Source organism: Entelurus aequoreus, linkage group LG19 (assembly GCF_033978785.1).
Source record: "Entelurus aequoreus isolate RoL-2023_Sb linkage group LG19, RoL_Eaeq_v1.1, whole genome shotgun sequence".
Lineage (NCBI taxonomy): Eukaryota > Metazoa > Chordata > Actinopteri > Syngnathiformes > Syngnathidae > Entelurus > Entelurus aequoreus.
Window position 1 is genome coordinate 7025808 of NC_084749.1, and position 22039 is coordinate 7047846.

General features: G+C 41.5%; 1 protein-coding gene across 1 annotated transcript in view; it reads right to left on the reverse strand.

The window, feature by feature from the left end:
- enc3 (ectodermal-neural cortex 3) overlaps positions 1-21717 on the reverse strand; it is a 34738-nt gene extending 13021 nt beyond the window's left edge. The window contains exons 1-3 of the mRNA XM_062027778.1: positions 21445-21717; positions 11147-12177; positions 8026-8799 (exon numbers count right to left, since the gene is read on the reverse strand). Coding sequence (XP_061883762.1) covers positions 8053-8799; positions 11147-12169 — 1770 coding nt within the window. The 5' untranslated portion in view covers positions 12170-12177; positions 21445-21717 and the 3' untranslated portion in view covers positions 8026-8052. The remainder of the gene's footprint in view (positions 1-8025; positions 8800-11146; positions 12178-21444) is intronic.
- Positions 21718-22039: the final 322 nt, after the last annotated feature.

Sequence of the window (22039 nt, forward strand, 5' to 3'; positions counted from 1 at the left end):
ATTTTTATTTGACACTTATTGAAATATCTTGTGTGACATCATGCACAAAAGTGCACTTCATATGTTTTAAACTATTGTAGTGGCGTTCTGTACAAAAAGTGCACTTTGATTGAGTGTTGTTTTGATATGTCATCTTAGTGACATCATGCACAAAAGTGCACTAATAGCTTGTTTTAAAATGTCTCTGACAATCTTGCACTTTCTGTTTTGGAAATGACATGAATGTTTGTGCCACTGCTTAATAACTGTTTCATAAATACACTTTTAGTTGTGATTTCCCTCTCTGCATGAAAGTTTAAAAGTAGCATATATTAATGCAGTATGAAGAAGAATGTTTTAATGTAGACACATAGAATCATCATACTGCTGTGATTATAAACCCCGCTTCCATATGAGTTGGGAAATGGTGTTAGATGTAAATATAAACGGAATACAATGATTTGCAAATCATTTTCAACCCATATTCAGTTGAATATGCTACAAAGACAACATATTTGATGTTCAAACTGATAAACATTTTTTTTGTTGCAAATAATCATTAACTTTAGAATTTGATGCCAGCAACACGTGACAAAGAAGTTGGGAAAGGTGGCAATAAATACTGATAAAGTTGAGGAATGCTCATCAAACACTCACAGGTGTGCAAGCAAATTGGGAACAGGTGGGTGCCATGATTGGGTATAAACGTAGATTCCATGAAATGCTCAGTCATTCACAAACAAGGACGGGGCGAGGGTCACCACTTTGTCAACAAATGCGTGAGCAAATTGTTGAACAGTTTAAGAAAAACCTTTCTCAACCAGCTATTGGGCGGCATGGCGTAGTGGGTAGAGCGGCCTTGCCAGAAACCTGAGGGTTGCAGGTTCGCTCCCCGCCTCTTACCATCCAAAAATCGCTGCCGTTGTGTCCTTGGGCAGGACACTTCACCCTTGCCCCCGGTGCCGCTCACACCGGAGAATGAATGATGAATGAATGAGTTGTAAAAATGAATGATGGGTTCTCACTTCTCTGTGAAGCGCTTTGAGTGTCTAGAAAAGCGCTATATAAAATCTAATCCATTATTATTATTATTATTGCAAGGAATTTAGGGATTTCACCATCTACGCTCCGTAATATCATCAAAGGGTTCAGAGAATCTGGAGAAATCACTGCACGTAAGCAGCTAAGCCCGTGACCTTCCATCCCTCAGGCTGTACTGCATCAACAAGCCACATCAGTGTGTAAAGGATATCACCACATGGGCTCAGGAACACTTCAGAAACCCACTGTCAGTAACTACGGTTGGTCGCTACATCTGTAAGTGCAAGTTAAAACTCTCCTATGCAAAGCGAAAACCGTTTATCAACAACACCCAGAAATGCCGTCGGCTTCGCTGGGCCTGAGCTCATCTAAGATGGACTGATACAAAGTGGAAAAGTGTTCTGTGGTCTGACGAGTCCACATTTCAAATTGTTTTTGGAAACTGTGGACGTCGTGTCCTCCGGACCAAAGAGGAAAAGAACCATCCGGATTGTTATAGGCGCAAAGTGTAAAAGGCAGCATGTGTGATGGTATGGGGGTGTATTAGTGCCCAAGACATGGGTAACTTACACATCTGTGAAGGCACCATTAATGCTGAAAGGTACATACAGGTTTTTGGAGCAACATATGTTGCCATCCAAGCAACGTTACCATGGACGCCCCTGCTTATTTCAGCAGGACAATGCCAAGCCACGTGTTACATCAACGTGGCTTCATAGTAAAAGAGTGCGGGTACTAGACTGGCCTGCCTGTAGTCCAGACCTGTCTCCCATTGAAAATGTGTGGCGCATTATGAAGCCTAAAATAGCACAAGGGAGACCCCCGGACTGTTACAACTTAAGCTGCACATCAAGCAAGAATGGGATAGAATTCCACCTGGGAAGCTTCAAAAATGTGTCTCCTCAGTTCCCAAACGTTTACTGAGTGTTGTTAAAAGGAAAGGCCATGTAACACAGTGGTGAACATGCCCAGTCCCAACTACTTTGGCACGTGTTGCAGCCATGAAATTCTAAGTTAATGATTATTTGCAAAAAATAAATAAAGTTTATGAGTTTGAACATCAAATATGTTGTCTTTGTAGTGCATTCAACTGAATATGGGTTAAAAATGATTTGCAAATCATTGTATTCCGTTTATATTTACATCTAACACAATTTCCCAACTCATATGGAAACGGGGTTTGTATATGCATCAAATGTTCATTCAAGGCTAAGGCAAAATATCCAGATATATATGGTGTAACGTGACATGGCCTAAAAATATCGACATATTAATAAAAGGCCATATCGCCCAGCCCTAATGTATATAGAGACATACTGTAATAACAAAGTAAATAATGAAGATTAAAAACCAATTACAAAACAAATAAATAAAAACCTACCATTTTAATATTTACATAGTATGTATATATTATCAATGTCTTAAATACAAATCTTTATATATCTACAAAAGGGTGGTCCTAAAGAGGTAGGCATTTTTCAGAGGTCTCAAGAAGGTAAGAAATACAAGAATGTGTGCGTGTCAACATTAAGTGTGTGAACGTGGTCCCGCTTCAACAGGTGAGATCCCCGCAAATCTCGGCTTATTCTCCCCTTTTCTCCGCTTTAATTAAACATAAAAGCAACAGCGGCAGTCAGTCGCCGCGGTAACCGCAGAAGGATGCGGCGCCTTGATCTTTTTTACTCAAGCCAGCCTGTCTGTCTCCGTCTCTCCCCCACCCGAAACCCAAAATGCGCGCCGCTCAGACCCCTCACATCCAGCTGCGTCTCGCTCGCCAGTCGGCTTTACGTCACCCCCTTGGCATGGGACGGCGCGCTGGCCATATGGAAGTTACACGCTTGTTTACCAGAGGGGGGAACAAAATGTGGTCTCCGCGTCCCAGAAAAGGATCTGTCGGAGTGAAAATAACACGCCTATAGGAAAAGTATGCACTTAGGAGGTTCAAAGCGTGCAAAACAAAAGGGCTTGTCCGTACTAGAGAAGGTTTAAATAGATGGAAAAAGGCGTGCGATGTCGCAACAACAAAAGGAATCCCCAGCCAAAAGGACGCACTAAACACTATGTTTACTTTCAAATCAAAGCTAATAAACACCAAAGCGCCACCCAACAATAAAACATTGTCTTTGAGACGCGGAGACTCAAGAACGTTAGGTCGCATTTAAGAACTTTCCAAACTATGAGACTGTTTTTTCAAGTTTTACATACACTTTAACCTAAGGGTGTAACGGTACACAAAACTTTCGGTTCGGTACGTACCTCGGTTTAGAGGTCACGGTTCGGTTCATTTTCGGTACAGTAAGAAAAAACTAAATATACATTTTCTGGTTATTTAATTACCAAAATTTGTCAACAATGGCTTTATCCTTTTAACATAACAATAACCGTATTTTTCGGAGTATAAGTCGCTCCGGGGTATAAGTCGCACTGGCCGAAAATGCATAATAAAGAAGGGAAAAAACATATAAGTCGCACTGGAGTATAAGTCGCATTTTTGGGGGAAATTTATTTGATAAAAGCCAACAGCAAGAATAGACATTTGAAAGGCAATTTAAAATGTCTAAAGAATAGTGAACAACAGGCTGAATAAGTGTACGTTATATGAGGCATAAATAACCAACTGGTATGTTAACGTAACATATTATGGTAAGAGTCATTCAAATAACTATAACATATAGAACATGCTATACGTTTACCAAACAATCTGTCACTCCTAATCGCTAAATCCCATGAAATCTTATACGTCTAGTCTCTTACGTCTAGAGATAAATAATATTATTTGATATTTTACGCTAATGTGTTAATCATTTCACACATAAGTCGCTCCTGACTATAAGTCGCACCCCCGGCCAAACTATGAAAAAAACTGCGACTTATAGTCCGAAAAATACGGAACATACATCAGTGTTTCCCATTAACTGCCAAGATACCTGTGGTGGTGGGGGCGTGGCTATGGGCGTGGTCACCATGACATCAGCGAGTCATTTGCATAATTTACTACAATATTATTTTCTCTAAAAGGCTCAAAAAATGTATACTTACTAATTAATAATAACAGTTTTGTTTTAAACGTCCTTCCATCCATCCATCCATCCATTTTACAATATAATTACAACACTTTATGTACATATTTATATACAGATTTGAACAATAAGTTATTCACTGAAATATATTCATTAATTGTGGTTCTTACAAAAAATATATCTTATAAAATATAAAAGCTAAAATGTCTCTTAAAGCTCTGCCCCTTTAATTAGTGCATACTAAATCATTTAACTTTAGCCTACTACTACAACCATATTATTTACCAGCAACATAAAGTGAAACAGAGGCAGAGGTGTCCTGCCACAGTCAGTAACAAATAAACAGAAAACAGTAGTGGTCAAATACAAATAAGGCAACAAGAGAAGTATCCTACACTTCTCTTTTGTAAAGTAAATCTGAACAGCCTATATGGGCATCTACATCAACTATATGATTTGCCTGAGAAGCTGGACAGGACCAAAAAAAAAAATAAAAAATGATTTATTTTATTTTATTTTTTTTATTTGTGGCGGACGTAATTCTTTCATGGCGGGCCTCCACAAATAAATGAATGTGTGGGAACCACTGGTGTATGTTCCAAGAGAGCAGTTTGTAGGTTCAATGTGCAGAATTAATTACAGTAATGTGTTTATATAAGTTTAGATTGGAGGAAGCCCTTTCTCAATGGGGAAAGACGATAACGTCTCTTGTTTTCACATTAGTATTTAAGCCAGCGAGTTGGCACCAGTCAGTCCGTGAGTTTATCAAAGTGCGGTTATCATTCACGGTTTTTGATCATTTGTATCCAAACCAGTAATACCAACCGTCTAGAGCACTGTTTTTCAACCACTGTGCCGTGGCACACTAGTGTGCCGTGACATACAGTCTGGTGTGCCGTGGGAGATTATCTAATTTCACCTATTTGAGTTAAAAATGTTTTTTGCAAACCAGTAATTATAGTCTGCAAAATATGTGTTGTTGAGTATCGGTGCTGTCTAGAGCTCCGCAGAGTTACCATGTAATACTCTTCCATATCAGTAGGTGGCAGCCGGTAGCTAATTGCTTTGTAGATGTCAGAAACAGCGGGAGGCAGTGTGCAGGTAAAAAGGTGTCTAATGCTTAAACCAAAAATAAACAAAAGGTGAGTGCCCCTAAGAAAAGGCAAGCTTAGGGAAGGCTATGCAGAACGAAACTAAAACGGAACTGGCTACAAAGTAAACAAAAACAGAATGCTGGACGACAGCAAAGACTTACTGTGGAGCAAAGACGGCGTCCACAATGTACATCCGAACATGACAATCAACAATGTCCCCACAAAGGATGAAAACAACTGAAATATTCTTGATTGCTAAAACGAAGTACCGTATTTTCCGCACCATAAGCCGCACCTAAAAAACACAATTTTTCTCAAAAGCTGACAGTGCGGCTAATAACCCGGTGCACCTTATATATGGATTAATATTCATATTTATTTTCATAAAGTTTAGGTCTCGCAACTACGGTAAACAGCCGCCATCTTTTTTCCACCGTAAAAGAGGAAGCGCTTCTTCTTCTACGGTAAGCAACCGCCCCCATAGAAGAGGAAGCGCTTCTTCTTCTACTGTAAGCAACCGCCAAGGTGAGCACCCGCCCCCGTAGAAGAAGAAGCGCGCGGATATTACGTTTCATTTCATTTGTGTGTTTCTGTAAAGACCACAAAACGTCTCCTACTAAGAGACACGCGTACAAGGTTCCACTGACTTTTGATATTCATGTGAACCGCACTGTGGATACAACGGGAACACGTACGGTGAATATTCGCACCACAGGGAATGAGAAGTCGTCCTACTGTGGTTCTAGCTAGCCATGCTAACGGCCAGAAACTTCCACCCACGGTGATATTCAAAAGGAAGACCTTGCCAAAAGAGAACTTTCCAGCCGGCGTCATCATAAAAGCTAACTCGAAGGGATGGATGGATGAAGAAAAAATGAGCGAGTGGTTGATAGACGTTTACGCGAAGAGACCGGGTGACTTTTTTCACGCAGCGCCGTTCCTGTTGATCTACGACTGCATGCGCGTCCACATCACAGATGGTGTCAAAAAACAAGTGAAGCACACCGGAGAAGAAGAATTCGAGGGATTTGTGGATGAGTAATAACTTCAGAAAGTGAGCTTTAAATGTTTATTTTGTGTGTTGTGTGACACTAACGTATGAGCAACGTTGAGTAATTGATGTTGCTATTGCTCTTTTTTTGACAATATAATTATAATGGGGGAATTTAATATCCATATTAATACCCCATCAGACACTCTGTGCGTGGCGCTCCAGACTATTGATGTTGCTATTGCTCTGCACTATTTTGAGTGTTACTATTTTTGTGATTGCACATTTGCATATATAATGGGGGAATTTAATATCCATATTAATACCCCATCAGACCCTCAGTGCGTGGCGCTCCAGACTATAATTGCTAGCTGTGGTCTTATACAAATAATAAATGAACCCATGCATCGCAACGGTAATACGTGGCTAAAAGTTTTCCTTGGTTTTCGTATCCCGTCTTGGTTATCATACGGGCAAACATTGCACATACTAATCCCATCGTTCCAGTGTCCAAACAAAGAACTCAGTGTCTGTGAATTTTCATTGAGTGCTAAACAATCCACCATGGGGCCAAAGAAAATTGTGAGCGGGAAGGAGAGAAACACTATTCAACACAAAATATTACAAGGGAATTTTTACTTGGAAATAGGGGTGTCGCGATATACCTTATACACTTCGAATATGATAATGATATCTGAGCTTTATCAGATGATATTTGGACTTTATCAGTGAATGATATTTGGACTTTATCAGATGATATTTGGACTTTATCAGTGAATTCTCAGAGTTCGTCGCTGATCTAGTGACACACGCCGACAATATAATTATAATGGGGGAATTTAATATCCATATTAATACCCCATCAGACACTCTGTGCGTGGCGCTCCAGACTATTGATGTTGCTATTGCTCTGCACTATTTTGAGTGTTACTATTTTTGTGATTGCACATTTGCACGTTACATTTTGGGAGTGAACAGAGTTGTTAGAACGCTGGTTTGTAATATATTATTAAAGTCTGACTGACCTATCTGACTGTTTTGTTGACATTCCCTTTAGCGTAGCGTAGGTGCGGCTAATAGCACGGGGCGGCTAATTGGTAAACAAAGTTTTGAAATATGCCGTTCATTGAACGTGCGGCTAATAACACGGGGCGCCTTATGGTGCGGAAAATACGGTAGATGCGGGAAATATCGCTCAAAAGAAGACATGAAACTGCAACAGGAAAATACCAAAAAAAGAGAAAAAGCCACCAAAATAGGAGCGCAAGACAAGAACTAAAACACTACACACAGAAAAACCACAAAAAACTCAAAATAAGTCACAGCGTGATGTGACAGGTGGTGACAGTACACCTACTTTGAGACAAGAGCTATATTGATGCTTGGTTGGTTATGCTTTAAAGTCATATCCAACAATTGCGACGACAACTTTTTACTGTCAACGCAAAAAATGTGCCTTGGCTCAAAAAAGGTTGAAAAACACTGGTCTAGAGTTTTGCCACGGTTATAACTTAAGTTTTTGCATGGCCCTCTTTTTAAAGGTTTCTGTTTGAATCCACAGCCCTAAACGTGTTCCTAACGTCCACAAGTCCCGGCCTGGACTCCATGGCAGCTTGTACCTGCCACTACAAGCCCAGGCCTGATCCGATGACAGAGGTCCTCTGTTGCGGCGCTCGCTCTGTAATTAGCAACGCCGCCGACATTCCTCCGGCTCTCCAGACCGGGGCTGCCGTGTGTTTACCCAACACCCGCTCGCCACAGCGGCGAGATAATGTGTAACTGTAACCAGCGGCAACCATGACAACAGTGCGGGCCTGGAAACCGGCCTAGTCCGGCTCAAACTGACGTTCACCTGCGAGAGAGAGAGAGAGAGAGAGGCTTTGAGGACGGAAACACTCACCGCCTGGATGCGGTCCAGGTGAGGTCTCTAGGCTGACAGGTACTTCCATGTGCTGACGAAGGCCGTGGGAATGAGCGAGTAGGGAACGCTGGTCACGCTGTCCCAGGAGTCCGACGACGGGTCGTAGCAGTCTAGCGTCTTGCACCTCTGCGCCCCAAAGTAGCCGCCGACGACGTAGAGTCTGTTCCCAGACGCCACGGCGTGGCAGCTGATCCGTTTGGCCGTCACGTCGCCGAACTTGGACCACTGGTACGTCTCGCTGTTGAAGCGGTACGCGGAGCTGGCGGAGAATTCCGTGTCGCCGCCGATCACGACCACGTGGCTCCCGACGACCGCCGCCGCCGTGTAGCGCCAAAGCTGCGGACACGTCGCCGGGACGGTCCAGCGGTTCTGGCAGGGGTCAAAGCACTGCACCTTGGGGTACTTGTCCCTGTTCGCGCTGGTTCCTCCGAAGGCAAACAGCTTGTTTTTGGCGCCGACCACGGCGGCGTTGCTCACGCCTTCTCTGAGCGGCGCCACCAGCGCCCATTTGTTCGTCTGGGGGTCGTACTGCTCCACCTGTTTGAGCGACACGGAGGGGGAGGCGGGGAAGGAGCCCGCGAGAGAGGTGTGTCCTCCCACAACGTAAAGCGTGTGGTCCAGCTCCGCCGACCCGTGTCCGAACCTGGCGACCAACATGGGCGCCGCTTTGGACCACTCGTCGTGCAGAGTGTCGTAGACCCAGACGTCTTTGGAGGCGCCGTTCTCAGAGCCACGCCCCCCTGTGACATAAACCTGCAACACATGGACCAAATATGAGTGTCACAAATAAATACAAAAATCTATAAATAAATAAAAATTTAAAAAATTACAATTAAAACAATTATAACCCCTTCACTGGCTTCCTGTTCCACTCAGGATTGAATTCAAAGTCTCCCTACTAACTCACCAGTGCCTCCATGGAAATGCCCCCCTCTACCTCAAAGAACTGCTCACCCCCAAATCCTCCACACGACACCTCCGCTCCGGACAGACTAACCTCCTCCAACCTCAGAGGACAAAGCTACGAACAATGGGAGACCGGGCTTTCTGCTCCGCCGCTCCCAGTCTGTGGAACACTCTCCCTGACCACCTGAGGGTACCACAGACTGTGGATGCTTTTAAAATAGGCTTAAAAACCCTTATTTTTTTTTTAAAAAAAGCCTTTTTTTTAGATATATGCATACTAGTTTTAGCTATTTGGCTGTTCTAGTTTTTATTTTTTTTATTTTAGACTTAGACAAACTTTAATGATCCACAAGGGAAATTGTTCAACACAGTAGCTCAGTTACAATGATGGAAAGGACAATGCAAGTATAAATAGACTAATATACTGTAGCTATAAAAATGTTTATTTCAATTTATTTAAATTTTATTTATTTACTTTTTATTTATTTTATTTTTTATTTTATTTTATTTATTTGTTTAATACACTGTAGCACTTTGAGGTTGTTTACTCAATGTAAAGTGCTTTTTTTTACAAATAAAATCTATTATTATTATTATAATAATCAAAATGAGTGTTACTATTGTGCAAAATTCACTTTTTAATGATCTTGGAACTGAAAAATCAAAGAATGCGGGGAACCATTTTGATATTTTTTCATTTTCAAAACCAATACAATATTCAGTACGTGCAGTTAAAAAAATAGCTATGGGCCACAAATGGCCCCCCGTCCGCACTTTGGGCACAATGACACGCACATTTCACCTCCCCACCCACACCCCAGGCCTTTGCCATCCCTTAAACTCCTTAGGGGCGATGGACGGCTGGAGCAGCGCTAGAAAAGCTGCAGCTTCTGCACTGGAGAACCCCTTGTCCCCTCCTGTTGCAAGTTTTGTGGTTTCTATGTCGTAACATGCGCATGTGTGCTTAGCAGCTATCAAGTTGTTTTTCTTGGCCCCAGTCTGCCCCCCCCCTCTCAATAGGAGCCCAGTCTGAAATTGAATTTGACATCTGGAGCTAAAGTCATAGAGAAGCAAAAAATATGACTAAATTGGTGAAGCTGTATTTTTATTTACTCTTTGTTTTATGGAAAGTTCATTCACTATTACATTTTGTTTATTTATTTTACAACATCCGCCGGAACTTTCTTCTTACGCTTTGAGCCCAGCGGCTTGTAAAACGGTGCGGCTAATTTATGGATTTTTCATTGCAAAGCAAAGGGTTTTCACTATACACATGCAAAGACTCTTAAATGGCGTGTTATTGTTTGTGCTACGGCGCCATCTTTTGCTGACTGCAGGTGCTGTGGGGTGAATGGGATTTCCAGCTGTTTGAAGCTTTGAACCGGAAGCAGAAGTGCCGTTCAGTCTTATAGTCGTCCATGGCGTTTCTACTCGTTCGGCTTCTTCGTTCATCACTCCAAGCAAGGTTTGTAAGTTTTACAATATAACTAAAACAATTCTTACTGACTAAATCGTCCCATGTGTGATGTCTGTAGGAGTGTTTTCTTGCATATTTGTACGTGCTATCGTAATGTAATGAAGCTAGCGCCGTTAGCATTAGCTAATATGCTAACAGGTTTACAAGTGTCTGTGTTAGTATTATTAACTTACAATGGCATCCTTTTTTATGTGGTTTCAGTTTTATTCCTCAGTAAATCCACCAAAACGTCACCGTGGAGTTATTGAGTTTATTTAGCTGATTGGAGAGCTAACTTCCGCAGCTAGTGGGTCCATGACCATGACTTCTGTTTTGTTGGATCAGCCGTTTTACTGCCGTGTTACAGACACCGTTTAGGAGCAATAAAGTTCAAGTTAAAGTCACAGACACATTAGGTGTGGTAAAAGTACTCTCTGCATTTGACCCATCCCCTTGTTCCACCCCCCTGGGAGGTGAGGGGAGCAGTGAGCAGCAGCGGTGGCCACGCTCGCGAATCATTTTGGGTTACGTATGTAAATAAACACTTGCAAAGTCTTTCTGTGTAAATAACTCATTTCAGCAAGTATATATCTGCAGATAATATATGGAAAAATATGTTTTTCTTCTCAAATTTAGTGGGTGCGAATTATACACCGGTCCGGAAAATAGGGTCTGTTTATTTTTCATAGAGTAGAAGCCCTGGAATAGGCTAATTAAACTGGTTGACGTAGCGTTTACCTTGCAGCCGATGGCGCAGGCGCTGCACTCCTTCCTGGGGCTGGGGATGTCGGTTTTGGGCGTGATCTCTTTGGTCTTGTTGTCGATGACGTAGACCTTGTCGCACATGAAGGTCTGCCCGCCGAGCAGCAGCAGGGCCTGGCTGACCTTCCTGGGCCGGGCGCAGAATCCCGTCACGATGCCGTCGTTCTGCAGGATCCGCATCTTGCAGCGCACGGCGTCCTCCACGATCTCCCGGCCCACCTTGTGGCACATGACCAGCTCCTCCGAGGCCACGTTGTTGAGCAGGTACGTCTCCGGCAGCAGCGCCAGGCGGACGCAGCGCAGCAGCTCCGGCAGCTCGCCGTGCCGCCGCTCCATGTCGGCCTTGACCCAGTCGATGACGGCCTCGTACACCAGGCTCTCGTCCTCCACCTCCAGCTCCTCGCTGAGCGTCAGCTCCCGCACTTTGTCCCTGGGGAGGTTGAGGAAGTCCTCGGTTTTGTAGAGCGTGGCGAAGTCGGCGAGACACATCCTCCACGAGAGCTCGTACAGTCTCTGGCACTGGTGGGCGTCCGACAGCAGCATCATGCCCAGACAGTTGGACTGGTGCAGGTTCTTCTCCAGGAACTCCGCCGCCGCGTCCCGGATGTCGTGGAACTGGAGCATGTCGCCCGCCTCCAGGAGGGACTCCGCGTTCTCCTCGTTGATGATGACCCGCGCCGAGTAGGCGTAGTCCAGCAGCAGCTCCAGCACCTCCGGGTGCAGCGAGTCGTGGAAGTCCACCTCGGCGTCGCGGCTCTCCCGCAGGCCGCCGCTGAACATGGCCTCGAAGTAGCGGCTGCAGGAGGCCAGGACGGCGCGGTGGCACGGGAAGGCCTGCTTCCCGGCCTTCAGGACCACGTCGGTGAAGAGCTTGCGCTTGCGGAGCAGGTTGAGCTGCGTCAGGAGGCTGTCGGCGTGCGACGTCTTGTGGAAGAGGTGGATGTTCATGGAGCCCGAGCTGGAGCGGGACTTGCGGTTTTCATGGCTGCTGACGGACATCTTGGATTCTGAAGGAACGAAAAGAGGACCAGCATTTAGATCGGAAAATTCACTCGTCGCCACTCAAACAAAGCCCACCTCAACTAAAATGGTCAACAACACTTTTTCCACTGAAATTGTGGCTAAAAGTTTGCCTTGGTTTCAGATGATATTTGGACTTTATCAGTGAATTCTCAGAGTTCGTCGCTGATCTAGTGACACACACCGACAATATAATTATAATGGGGGAATTTAATATCCATATGAATACCCCATCAGGCGCTCCAGACTATAATTGCTAGCTGTGGTCTTACACAAATAATAAATGAACCCACGCATCGCAACGGTAATACGTGGCTAAAAGTTTGCCTTGGTTTTCGTATCCCGTTTTGGTTATCATACGGGCAAACATTGCACATACCAATCCCATCGTTCCAGTGTCCAAACAAAGAACTCAGTGTCTGTGAATTTTCATTGAGTGCTAAACAATCCACCATGGGGCCAAAGAAAATTGTGAGCGGGAAGGAGAGAAACACTATTGAACACAAAATATTACAAAGGAATTCTTATTTGGAAATAGGGAAGTCGCGATATACCTTATACACTTCGAGTATGATAATGATATTTGAGCTTTATCAGATGATATGTGGACTTTATCAGTGAATGATATTTGGACTGATATTTGGACTTTATCAGATATTTGGACTTTATCAGTGAATTGTCGCTGATCTAGTGACACACGCCGACAATATACTTATAATGGGGGAATTTAATATCCATATGAATACCCCATCAGACCCTCAGTGCGTGGCGCTCCAGACTATAATTGCTAGCTGTGGTCTTATACAAATAATAAATGAACCCATGCATCGCAACGGTAATACGTGGCTAAAAGTTTTCCTTGGTTTTCGTATCCCGTCTTGGTTATCATACGGGCAAACATTGCACATACTAATCCCATCGTTCCAGTGTCCAAACAAAGAGCTCAGTGTCTGTGAATTTTCATTGAGTGCTAAACAATCCACCATGGGGCCAAAGAAAATTGTGAGCGGGAAGGAGAGAAACACTATTCAACACAAAATATTACAAGGGAATTTTTACTTGGAAATAGGGGTGTCGCGATATACCTTATACACTTCGAATATGATAATGATATTTGAGCTTTATCAGATGATATTTGGACTTTATCAGTGAATGATATTTGGACTTTATCAGATGATATTTGGACTTTATCAGTGAATTCTCAGAGTTCGTCGCTGATCTGGTGACACACGCCGACAATATAATTATAATGGGGGAATTTAATATCCATATTAATACCCCATCAGACACTCTGTGCGTGGCGCTCCAGACTATAATTGCTAGCTGTGGTCTTACACAAATAATAAATGAACCCACGCATCGCAACGGTAATACGTGGCTAAAAGTTTGCCTTGGTTTTCGTATCCCGTTTTGGTTATCATACGGGCAAACATTGCACATACTAATCCCATCGTTCCAGTGTCCAAACAAAGAACTCAGTGTATGTGAATTTTCATTGAGTGCTAAAAAATCCACCGTGGGCCAAAGAAAATTGTGAGCGGGAAGGAGAGAAACACTATTGAACACAAAATATTACAAAGGAATTCTTATTTGGAAATAGGGATGTCGCGATATACCTTATACACTTCAAGTATGATAATGATATTTGAGCTTTATCAGATGATATTTGGACTTTATCAGTGAATGATATTTGGACTTTATCAGATGATATTTGGACTTTATCAGTGAATTCTCAGAGTTCGTCGCTGATCTGGTGACACACGCCGACAATATAATTATAATGGGGGAATTTAATATCCATATTAATACCCCATCAGACACTCTGTGCGTGGCGCTCCAGACTATAATTGCTAGCTGTGGTCTTACACAAATAATAAATGAACCCACGCATCGCAACGGTAATACGTGGCTAAAAGTTTGCCTTGGTTTTCGTATCCCGTTTTGGTTATCATACGGGCAAACATTGCACATACTAATCCCATCGTTCCAGTGTCCAAACAAAGAACTCAGTGTATGTGAATTTTCATTGAGTGCTAAACAATCCACCGTGGGCCAAAGAAAATTGTGAGCGGGAAGGAGAGAAACACTATTCAACACAAAATATTACAAGGGAATTTTTACTTGGAAATAGGGGTGTCGCGATATACCTTATACACTTCGAATATGATAATGATATTTGAGCTTTATCAGATGATATTTGGACTTTATCAGATGATATTTGGACTTTATCAGTGAATTCTCAGAGTTCGTCGCTGATCTAGGGACACACGCCGACAATATACTTATAATGGGGGAATTTAATATCCATATGAATACCCCATCAGACCCTCAGTGCGTGGCGCTCCAGACTATAATTGCTAACTGTGGTCTTATACAAATAATAAATGAACCCACGCATTGCAACAGTAATATGATAGATCTAGTGCTTGTCAGTGGTGTCACCTTCTCCAAAGTTATGATACTCCCGTATACTAAAGTAACGTCCGATCATTACCTTATAAAATTCGAAGTTCTGACTCATTGTCAACAAGCTAATAATAAGAATAACTGCTTCAGCAGCTGCAACATTAATGCTGCCACAACGATGACTCTTGCTGGCCTACTGCCTTCGGTAATGGCGCCATTCCCAAATTATGTGGGCTCTATTGATAACCTCACTAACAACTTTAACCACGCCCTGCGCAAAACCATTGATAGTATAGCACCGCTAAAGCTAAAAAAGGGCCCCTAAAAGGCGTACCTCATGGTTTACAGAAGAAACTGGCCGATACTGACATTGATCTGATACCTTATCAGCAGCAATCGTACATATTTGTATTATTTTGCAGAGAGGAATGTGGGATAAGCTTTGATCAAGTGAAATGAGTCAAACAGACAACATTATTATTAACCGTTGTTTTTTGACAGCACCTAGTAGTCACAATAATTCATGAAGTTTAGTTCATTAAGCAGTAAGTTGGATGATGCGGACACAATTGTTACTGGATACTTTATAAGTATAACAATACTTATAAAGTAAGCAATATGCAACTATAATTATTTGATACTTGTTTAAATGGACAAATGTGCTGTTTTTTTGTTCAATGATTATTACGTATGTCTAGCTCGTGTGCTATTGTGTGCTTAGCTGTTGTGTAGCGGATAGCTCCTAGTAGCCTATAGCCTAGCATCTTTTGTAAATGACTCTAGTGAAATAGAACAAATTGTGTGCTTATTGGAGGACATTTAGATGTTAACTGGCCTCCCAACTTTGCACAAGTAAACTGCATGTATCGCACATAGTATCACACACAAGTCAACACGCCGCGGGACTGCTCGTATCGCACATGATATCACACACAAGTAAATGCGTAATAGAATAGAATAGAATAGAAAGTACTTTATTGATCCCTGGGGGAAATTCAGCACCACAGTTCGCTCACAATAGACAATAATAATAATAAATAATATAAAATATATTATTTATATAATATATAATATATAAATAATATAAATATATTCTACATATCAATCCCTCTTGCAAAAAGAACCGGTCAAATAAATCCAGTAATAGCGGTCAAATAAATCCAGAAACAGGGCTGGGCAATAAAAAGATATCAATATATATTGCAGTAGACACGCTATCAATATCAATAAAAAATGCAATCAATAATTATTTTATACTTCTTTTTTCGGAAGAACACGGGAGTAACAAGGTCGATTGCACGGACAACGGCGCTCGCTCTCTGGTGACCGAGCAACGCAGGAAGTGATCAGTGGGAGTGGCACGCCGACAGCCAATCAGGTGACAGTATCAACTATCACGTTTTGGAGTGAGAAGAGAAAGTCAAAATGAATACATTGAGGATAAAAGAGGAAAAGTCACATGGACAGTTTTGACCTACGTGGTCTGTAAATGATGCAAGGCGCTCGTCCCCACCGGGACCGTGCTCGCCCTTTAGAGCACAGCTGTAACTTCCTTGCACTTCTTCCATACACTTTATGAAGCATTTCTTCTATATTCCTTATTTTTGGACCTTAATTTTACAGTAGTGTTTACATTTCATATAATTTCCCACTTGAAAATATCAATAATCATCGATACTTATATGGCGATACAGTTTTTGCCCAGCCCTAACAGGAATGGCCTAAAATGGACATATGACGTGTGTGTATAAACGTCTGTATGGTAATATATTGCAGGTTGTTGAGCAGTAATAAAAGTCTGCTCCATGTGTCACCGGGGGGGTAATGAACTTCAGTCCGTTAAAAGGCGAGCCCACACAACACACCCTTGTAGAAAATCCCAATAAAATGTGTGTGACGGTGCACACAAGCGGCCTTTGCACGCTCTCCTGCTCCTTACATCACACTTTTCCACCCCTATAAACTTTACAAAAGGCAGGATTACATTTTTTTTTTTTTTTAAAGCAGACATAAGCAGTCATGTCTGGCTTCTTTCAGGAAAATCTAAACTAATGTGGAGATGATAAATCACGATTAGAATCCAAAATGACAGGCAAAAAAACAGCTGTAAGAAGCCTTAGCATACATTAAACAGTGTTTCCTTGCCATACATTCATTTACTTGTGGCGGCTCGCCACGAGTAGACTTGAGATGACTTCATCGCACCGCCACTTAAATGCATAATAATGTCTGTAAATGTAGCTTTTTGCTACCGTAAATAGCATCGAAACATCATTAATTTACTTGTGGCGGCTTGCCACAAATAGATTTGACATAATTTATCCCACCGCCACTCATAATAAACACACAATAATGTCTGCAAATGTAGCTTTTTGCTACCGTAAATAGCATCGAAACATCATTAATTTACTTGTGGCGGCTCGCCACAAATATATTTGACAAGACTTTATCTCATCGTCACTCATAAACACATAATGGCTGCAAATGTACCTTTTTTGGTATGGTAAATAGCATCGAAACATCATTAATTTACTTGTGGCAGCTCGCCACAAATAGATTTGACATGACTTTATCCCACCGGCACTCATAAACACAATTATGTCTGTAAATGTAGCTTTTTGCTACCGTGACGAGCATCGAAACATCATTCATTAACTTGTGGCGGCTCGCCACAAATAGATTTGACATGACTTTATCTCACCGCCGCTCATAATCGCATCATAATTTCTGTAAATGTAGCTTCTCGGTACACCAAATAGCATCGAAACATTTATTTACTTGTGGCGGCTCGCCACAAATAGATTTGACATAATTTATCCCACCGCCACTCATAATAAACACACAATAATGTCTGCAAATGTAGCTTTTTGCTACCATAAATAGTATCGAAAAATCATTAATTTACTTGTGGCGGCTCGCCACAAATATATTTGACAAGACTTTATCTCATCGTCACTCATAAACACATAATGGCTGTAAATGTACCTTTTTTGGTATGGTAAATAGCATCGAAACATCATTAATTTACTTGTGGCGTCTTTTTGCTACTGTAAATAGCATCGAAACATCATTAATTTACTTGTGGCGGCTTGCCACAAATAGATTTGACATAATTTATCCCACCGCCACTCATAATAAACACACAATGTCTGCAAATGTAGCTTTTTGCTACCGTAAATAGCATCGAAACATCATTAATTTACTTGTGGCGGCTCGCCACAAATATATTTGACAAGACTGTATCTCATCGTCACTCATAAACACATAATGGCTGTAAATGTACCTTTTTTGGTATGGTAAATAGGATCAAAACATCATTAATTTACTTGTGGCGGCTCGCCACAAGTAAATTTGACATGACTTTATCCCACCGCCACTCATAAACACAATAATGTCTGTAAATGTAGCTTTTTGCTACCGTGACGAGCATCGAAACATCATTCATTAACTTGTGGCGGCTCGCCACAAATAGATTTGACATGACTTTATCTCACCGCCACTCATAATCGCATCATAATTTCTGTAAATGTAGCTTCTCGGTACACCAAATAGCATCGAAACATCAATCATTTACTTGTGGCGGCTCGCCACAAATAGATTTGACATGACTTTATCCCACCGCCACTCCTAATAAACACACAATAATGTCTGCAAATGTAGCTTTTTGGTACCGTAAATAGTATCGAAACATCATTCATTTACTTGTGGCGGCTTTTTGCCACTGTAAATAGCATCGAAACATCAATCATTTACTTGTGGCGGCTCACCACAAATAGATTTGACATGACTTTATCTCACCGCCACTCATAATCGCATCATAATTTCTGTGAATGTGGCTTCTCGGTACACCAAATAGCATCGAAACATCAATCATTTACTTGTGGCGGCTCGCCACAAATAGATTTGACATGACTTTATCTCGCCGCCACTCATAAACACATAATGTCTGTAAATGTAGCTTTTTGCTACCGTAAATAGCATCGAAACATCATTCATTTACTTGTGGCGGCTCGCCACAAATAGATTTGACATGACTTTATCCCACTGCCACCAATAATCGCATAATAATTTCTGTAAATGTAGCTTTTCGGTACACTAAATAGCATCAAAATATAATTTGTTTACTTGTGGCGGCTTGCCACAAATAGATTTGACATAATTTATCCCACCGCCACTCATAATAAACACACAATAATGTCTGCAAATGTAGCTTTTTGCTACCGTAAATAGCATCGAAACATCATTAATTTACTTGTGGCGGCTCGCCACAAATATATTTGACAAGACTGTATCTCATTGTCACTCATAAACACATAATGGCTGTAAACGTACCTTTTTTGGTATGGTAAATAGGATCAAAACATCATTAATTTACTTGTGGCGGCTCGCCACAAGTAAATTTGACATGACTTTATCCCACCGCCACTCATAAACACAATAATGTCTGTAAATGTAGCTTTTTGCTACCGTGACGAGCATCGAAACATCATTCATTAACTTGTGGCGGCTCGCCACAAATAGATTTGACATGACTTTATCTCACCGCCACTCATAATCGCATCATAATTTCTGTAAATGTAGCTTCTCGGTACACCAAATAGCATCGAAACATCAATCATTTACTTGTGGCGGCTCACCACAAATAGATTTGACATGACTTTATCCCACCGCCACTCCTAATAAACACACAATAATGTCTGCAAATGTAGCTTTTTGCTACCGTAAATAGTATCGAAACATCATTCATTTACTTGTGGCGGCTTTTTGCCACTGTAAATAGCATCGAAACATCAATCATTTACTTGTGGCGGCTCACCACAAATAGATTTGACATGACTTTATCTCACCGCCACTCATAATCGCATCATAATTTCTGTGAATGTGGCTTCTCGGTACACCAAATAGCATCGAAACATCAATCATTTACTTGTGGCGGCTCGCCACAAATAGATTTGACATGACTTTATCCCACCGCCACTCCTAATAAACACACAATAATGTCTGCAAATGTAGCTTTTTGCTACCGTAAATAGTATCGAAACATCATTCATTTACTTGTGGCGGCTTTTTGCCACTGTAAATAGCATCGAAACATCAATCATTTACTTGTGGCGGCTCGCCACAAATAAATTTGACATGACTTTATCCCACCGCCACTCATAAACACAATAATGTCTGTAAATGTAGCTTTTTGCTACCGTGACGAGCATCGAAACATCATTCATTAACTTGTGGCGGCTTGCCACAAATAGATTTGACATGACTTTATCTCACCGCCACTCATAATCGCATCATAATTTCTGTAAATGTAGCTTCTCGGTACACCAAATAGCATCGAAACATCAATCATTTACTTGTGGCGGCTCGCTACAAATAGATTTGACATGACTTTATCTCGCCGCCACTCATAAACACATAATAAAGTCTGTGAATGTAGCTTTTTGCTACCGTGACGAGCATCGAAACATGATTCATTAACTTGTGGCGGCTCGCCACAAATAGATTTGACATCACTTTATCTCGCCGCCACTCATAAACACATAATAAAGTCTGTAAATGGAGCTTTTTGCTACAGTAAATAGCATCGAAACATCAATCATTTACTTGTGGCGGCTCGCTACAAATAGATTTGACATGACTTTATCCCACTGCCACCAATAATCGCATAATAATTTCTGTAAATGTAGCTTTTCGGTACACTAAATAGCATCAAAATATAATTTGTTTATTTGTGGCGGCTTGCCACAAATAGATTTGACATAATTTATCCCACCGCCACTCATAATAAACACACAATAATGTCTGCAAATGTAGCTTTTTGCTACCGTAAATAGCATCGAAACATCATTAATTTACTTGTGGCGGCTCGCCACAAATATATTTGACAAGACTGTATCTCATCGTCACTCATAAACACATAATGGCTGTAAATGTACCTTTTTTGGTATGGTAAATAGCATCGAAACATCATTAATTTACTTGTGGCGGCTCGCCACAAATAGATTTGACATGACTTTATCCCACCGCCACTCATGAACACAATGTCTGTAAATGGTGCTTTTTGGTACAGTAAATAGCATCGAAACATCAATCATTTACTTGTGGCGGCTCGCCACAAATAGATTTGACATGACTTTATCCCACCGCCACTCATGAACACAAAAATGTCTGTAAATGTAGCTTTTTGCTACCGTGACGAGCATCGAAACATGATTCATTAACTTGTGGCGGCTCGCCACAAATAGATTTGGCATCACTTTATCTCGCCGCCACTCATAAACACATAATAAAGTCTGTAAATGGAGCTTTTTGCTACAGTAAATAGCATCGAAACATCAATCATTTACTTGTGGCGGCTCGCCACAAATAGAATTGACATGACTTTATCTCGCCGCCACTCATAAACACACAATAATGTCTGTAATTGTCACCACAGTAGATAGCATGGAAACCGTGTAGGCACCACCACAAGTAGATTACAGTCCTGTGGGCAACACCCGGTTTACAATCTACAAGTTTATGGACTACAAGCTAAATAATGTTGTTCTAAAAAGGTGCGTGTAGTGCAATCATACAAGATAAATCCATACGTTATTATGCCAAACTCTTATCATCTATAGTCAAAGTTCATTATTTGATGTTTCATTTCATTTCCCAGGGCCAACAATTGCAGGAATGCTCCTGAACCAGGTCAACAATAGAACCTTTGAGGGGACCAGCCTGGTCCACCACTTCAGATGAGTGCAACTTGAACAACGACAACAAAAAAGTCCGTTTTCTTTCAAAATAAAAGACATTATTGTGAATTTTAACTTGACAGGCTTGAGAACACATGAAGACGGTATTACCGTAATAACGGCAGCGGCGCGTATCCGGATTCTTTTTGTCGACGACTTCACGCGGAAGTTTGGTTTCCCTTCAATTTAAGCCGACCAGCATTTCCCAGTCGAGGACGATTCTCTGAGCCGAACTCCTCGACGACTTGTTGTCCATTTGTCTGGATCAGACTCGGCTTAGCAGAGGGGAAGAGGAGTTAGGAGGCGAGTTAGGAGGCCAGTTAGGAGGCTAGTTAGCTCCAGCACAGCAGCTCAGGAGTGAAGGCTTGGTCATGCGCAGTAGAGACCATGCTTTGGAGTAGTAGGTGGGCGGGTCTTACACAAGTATCTATACCCCTGGGCGGTATCGGGATCTGGCCGATAATTTTCACTTCTATTCAGTGTTTGTTATCAAAAATATTAGTTTTTTTCTAATCCCTCGGATGTTTCTCCTCCTTTTATCCAATGATACGGTGTGTGAATTATTATTGTTATTATTTTTAAATATATATATATACTGTATAAAGGCGGAAATAATGAAGAAATATAAAGTAAAATAGTACTAAAAGTAAATAAATGAAATAGAATCAAATTAAAAACTTAACAAAAGTTTTTTAAAAATTATTAA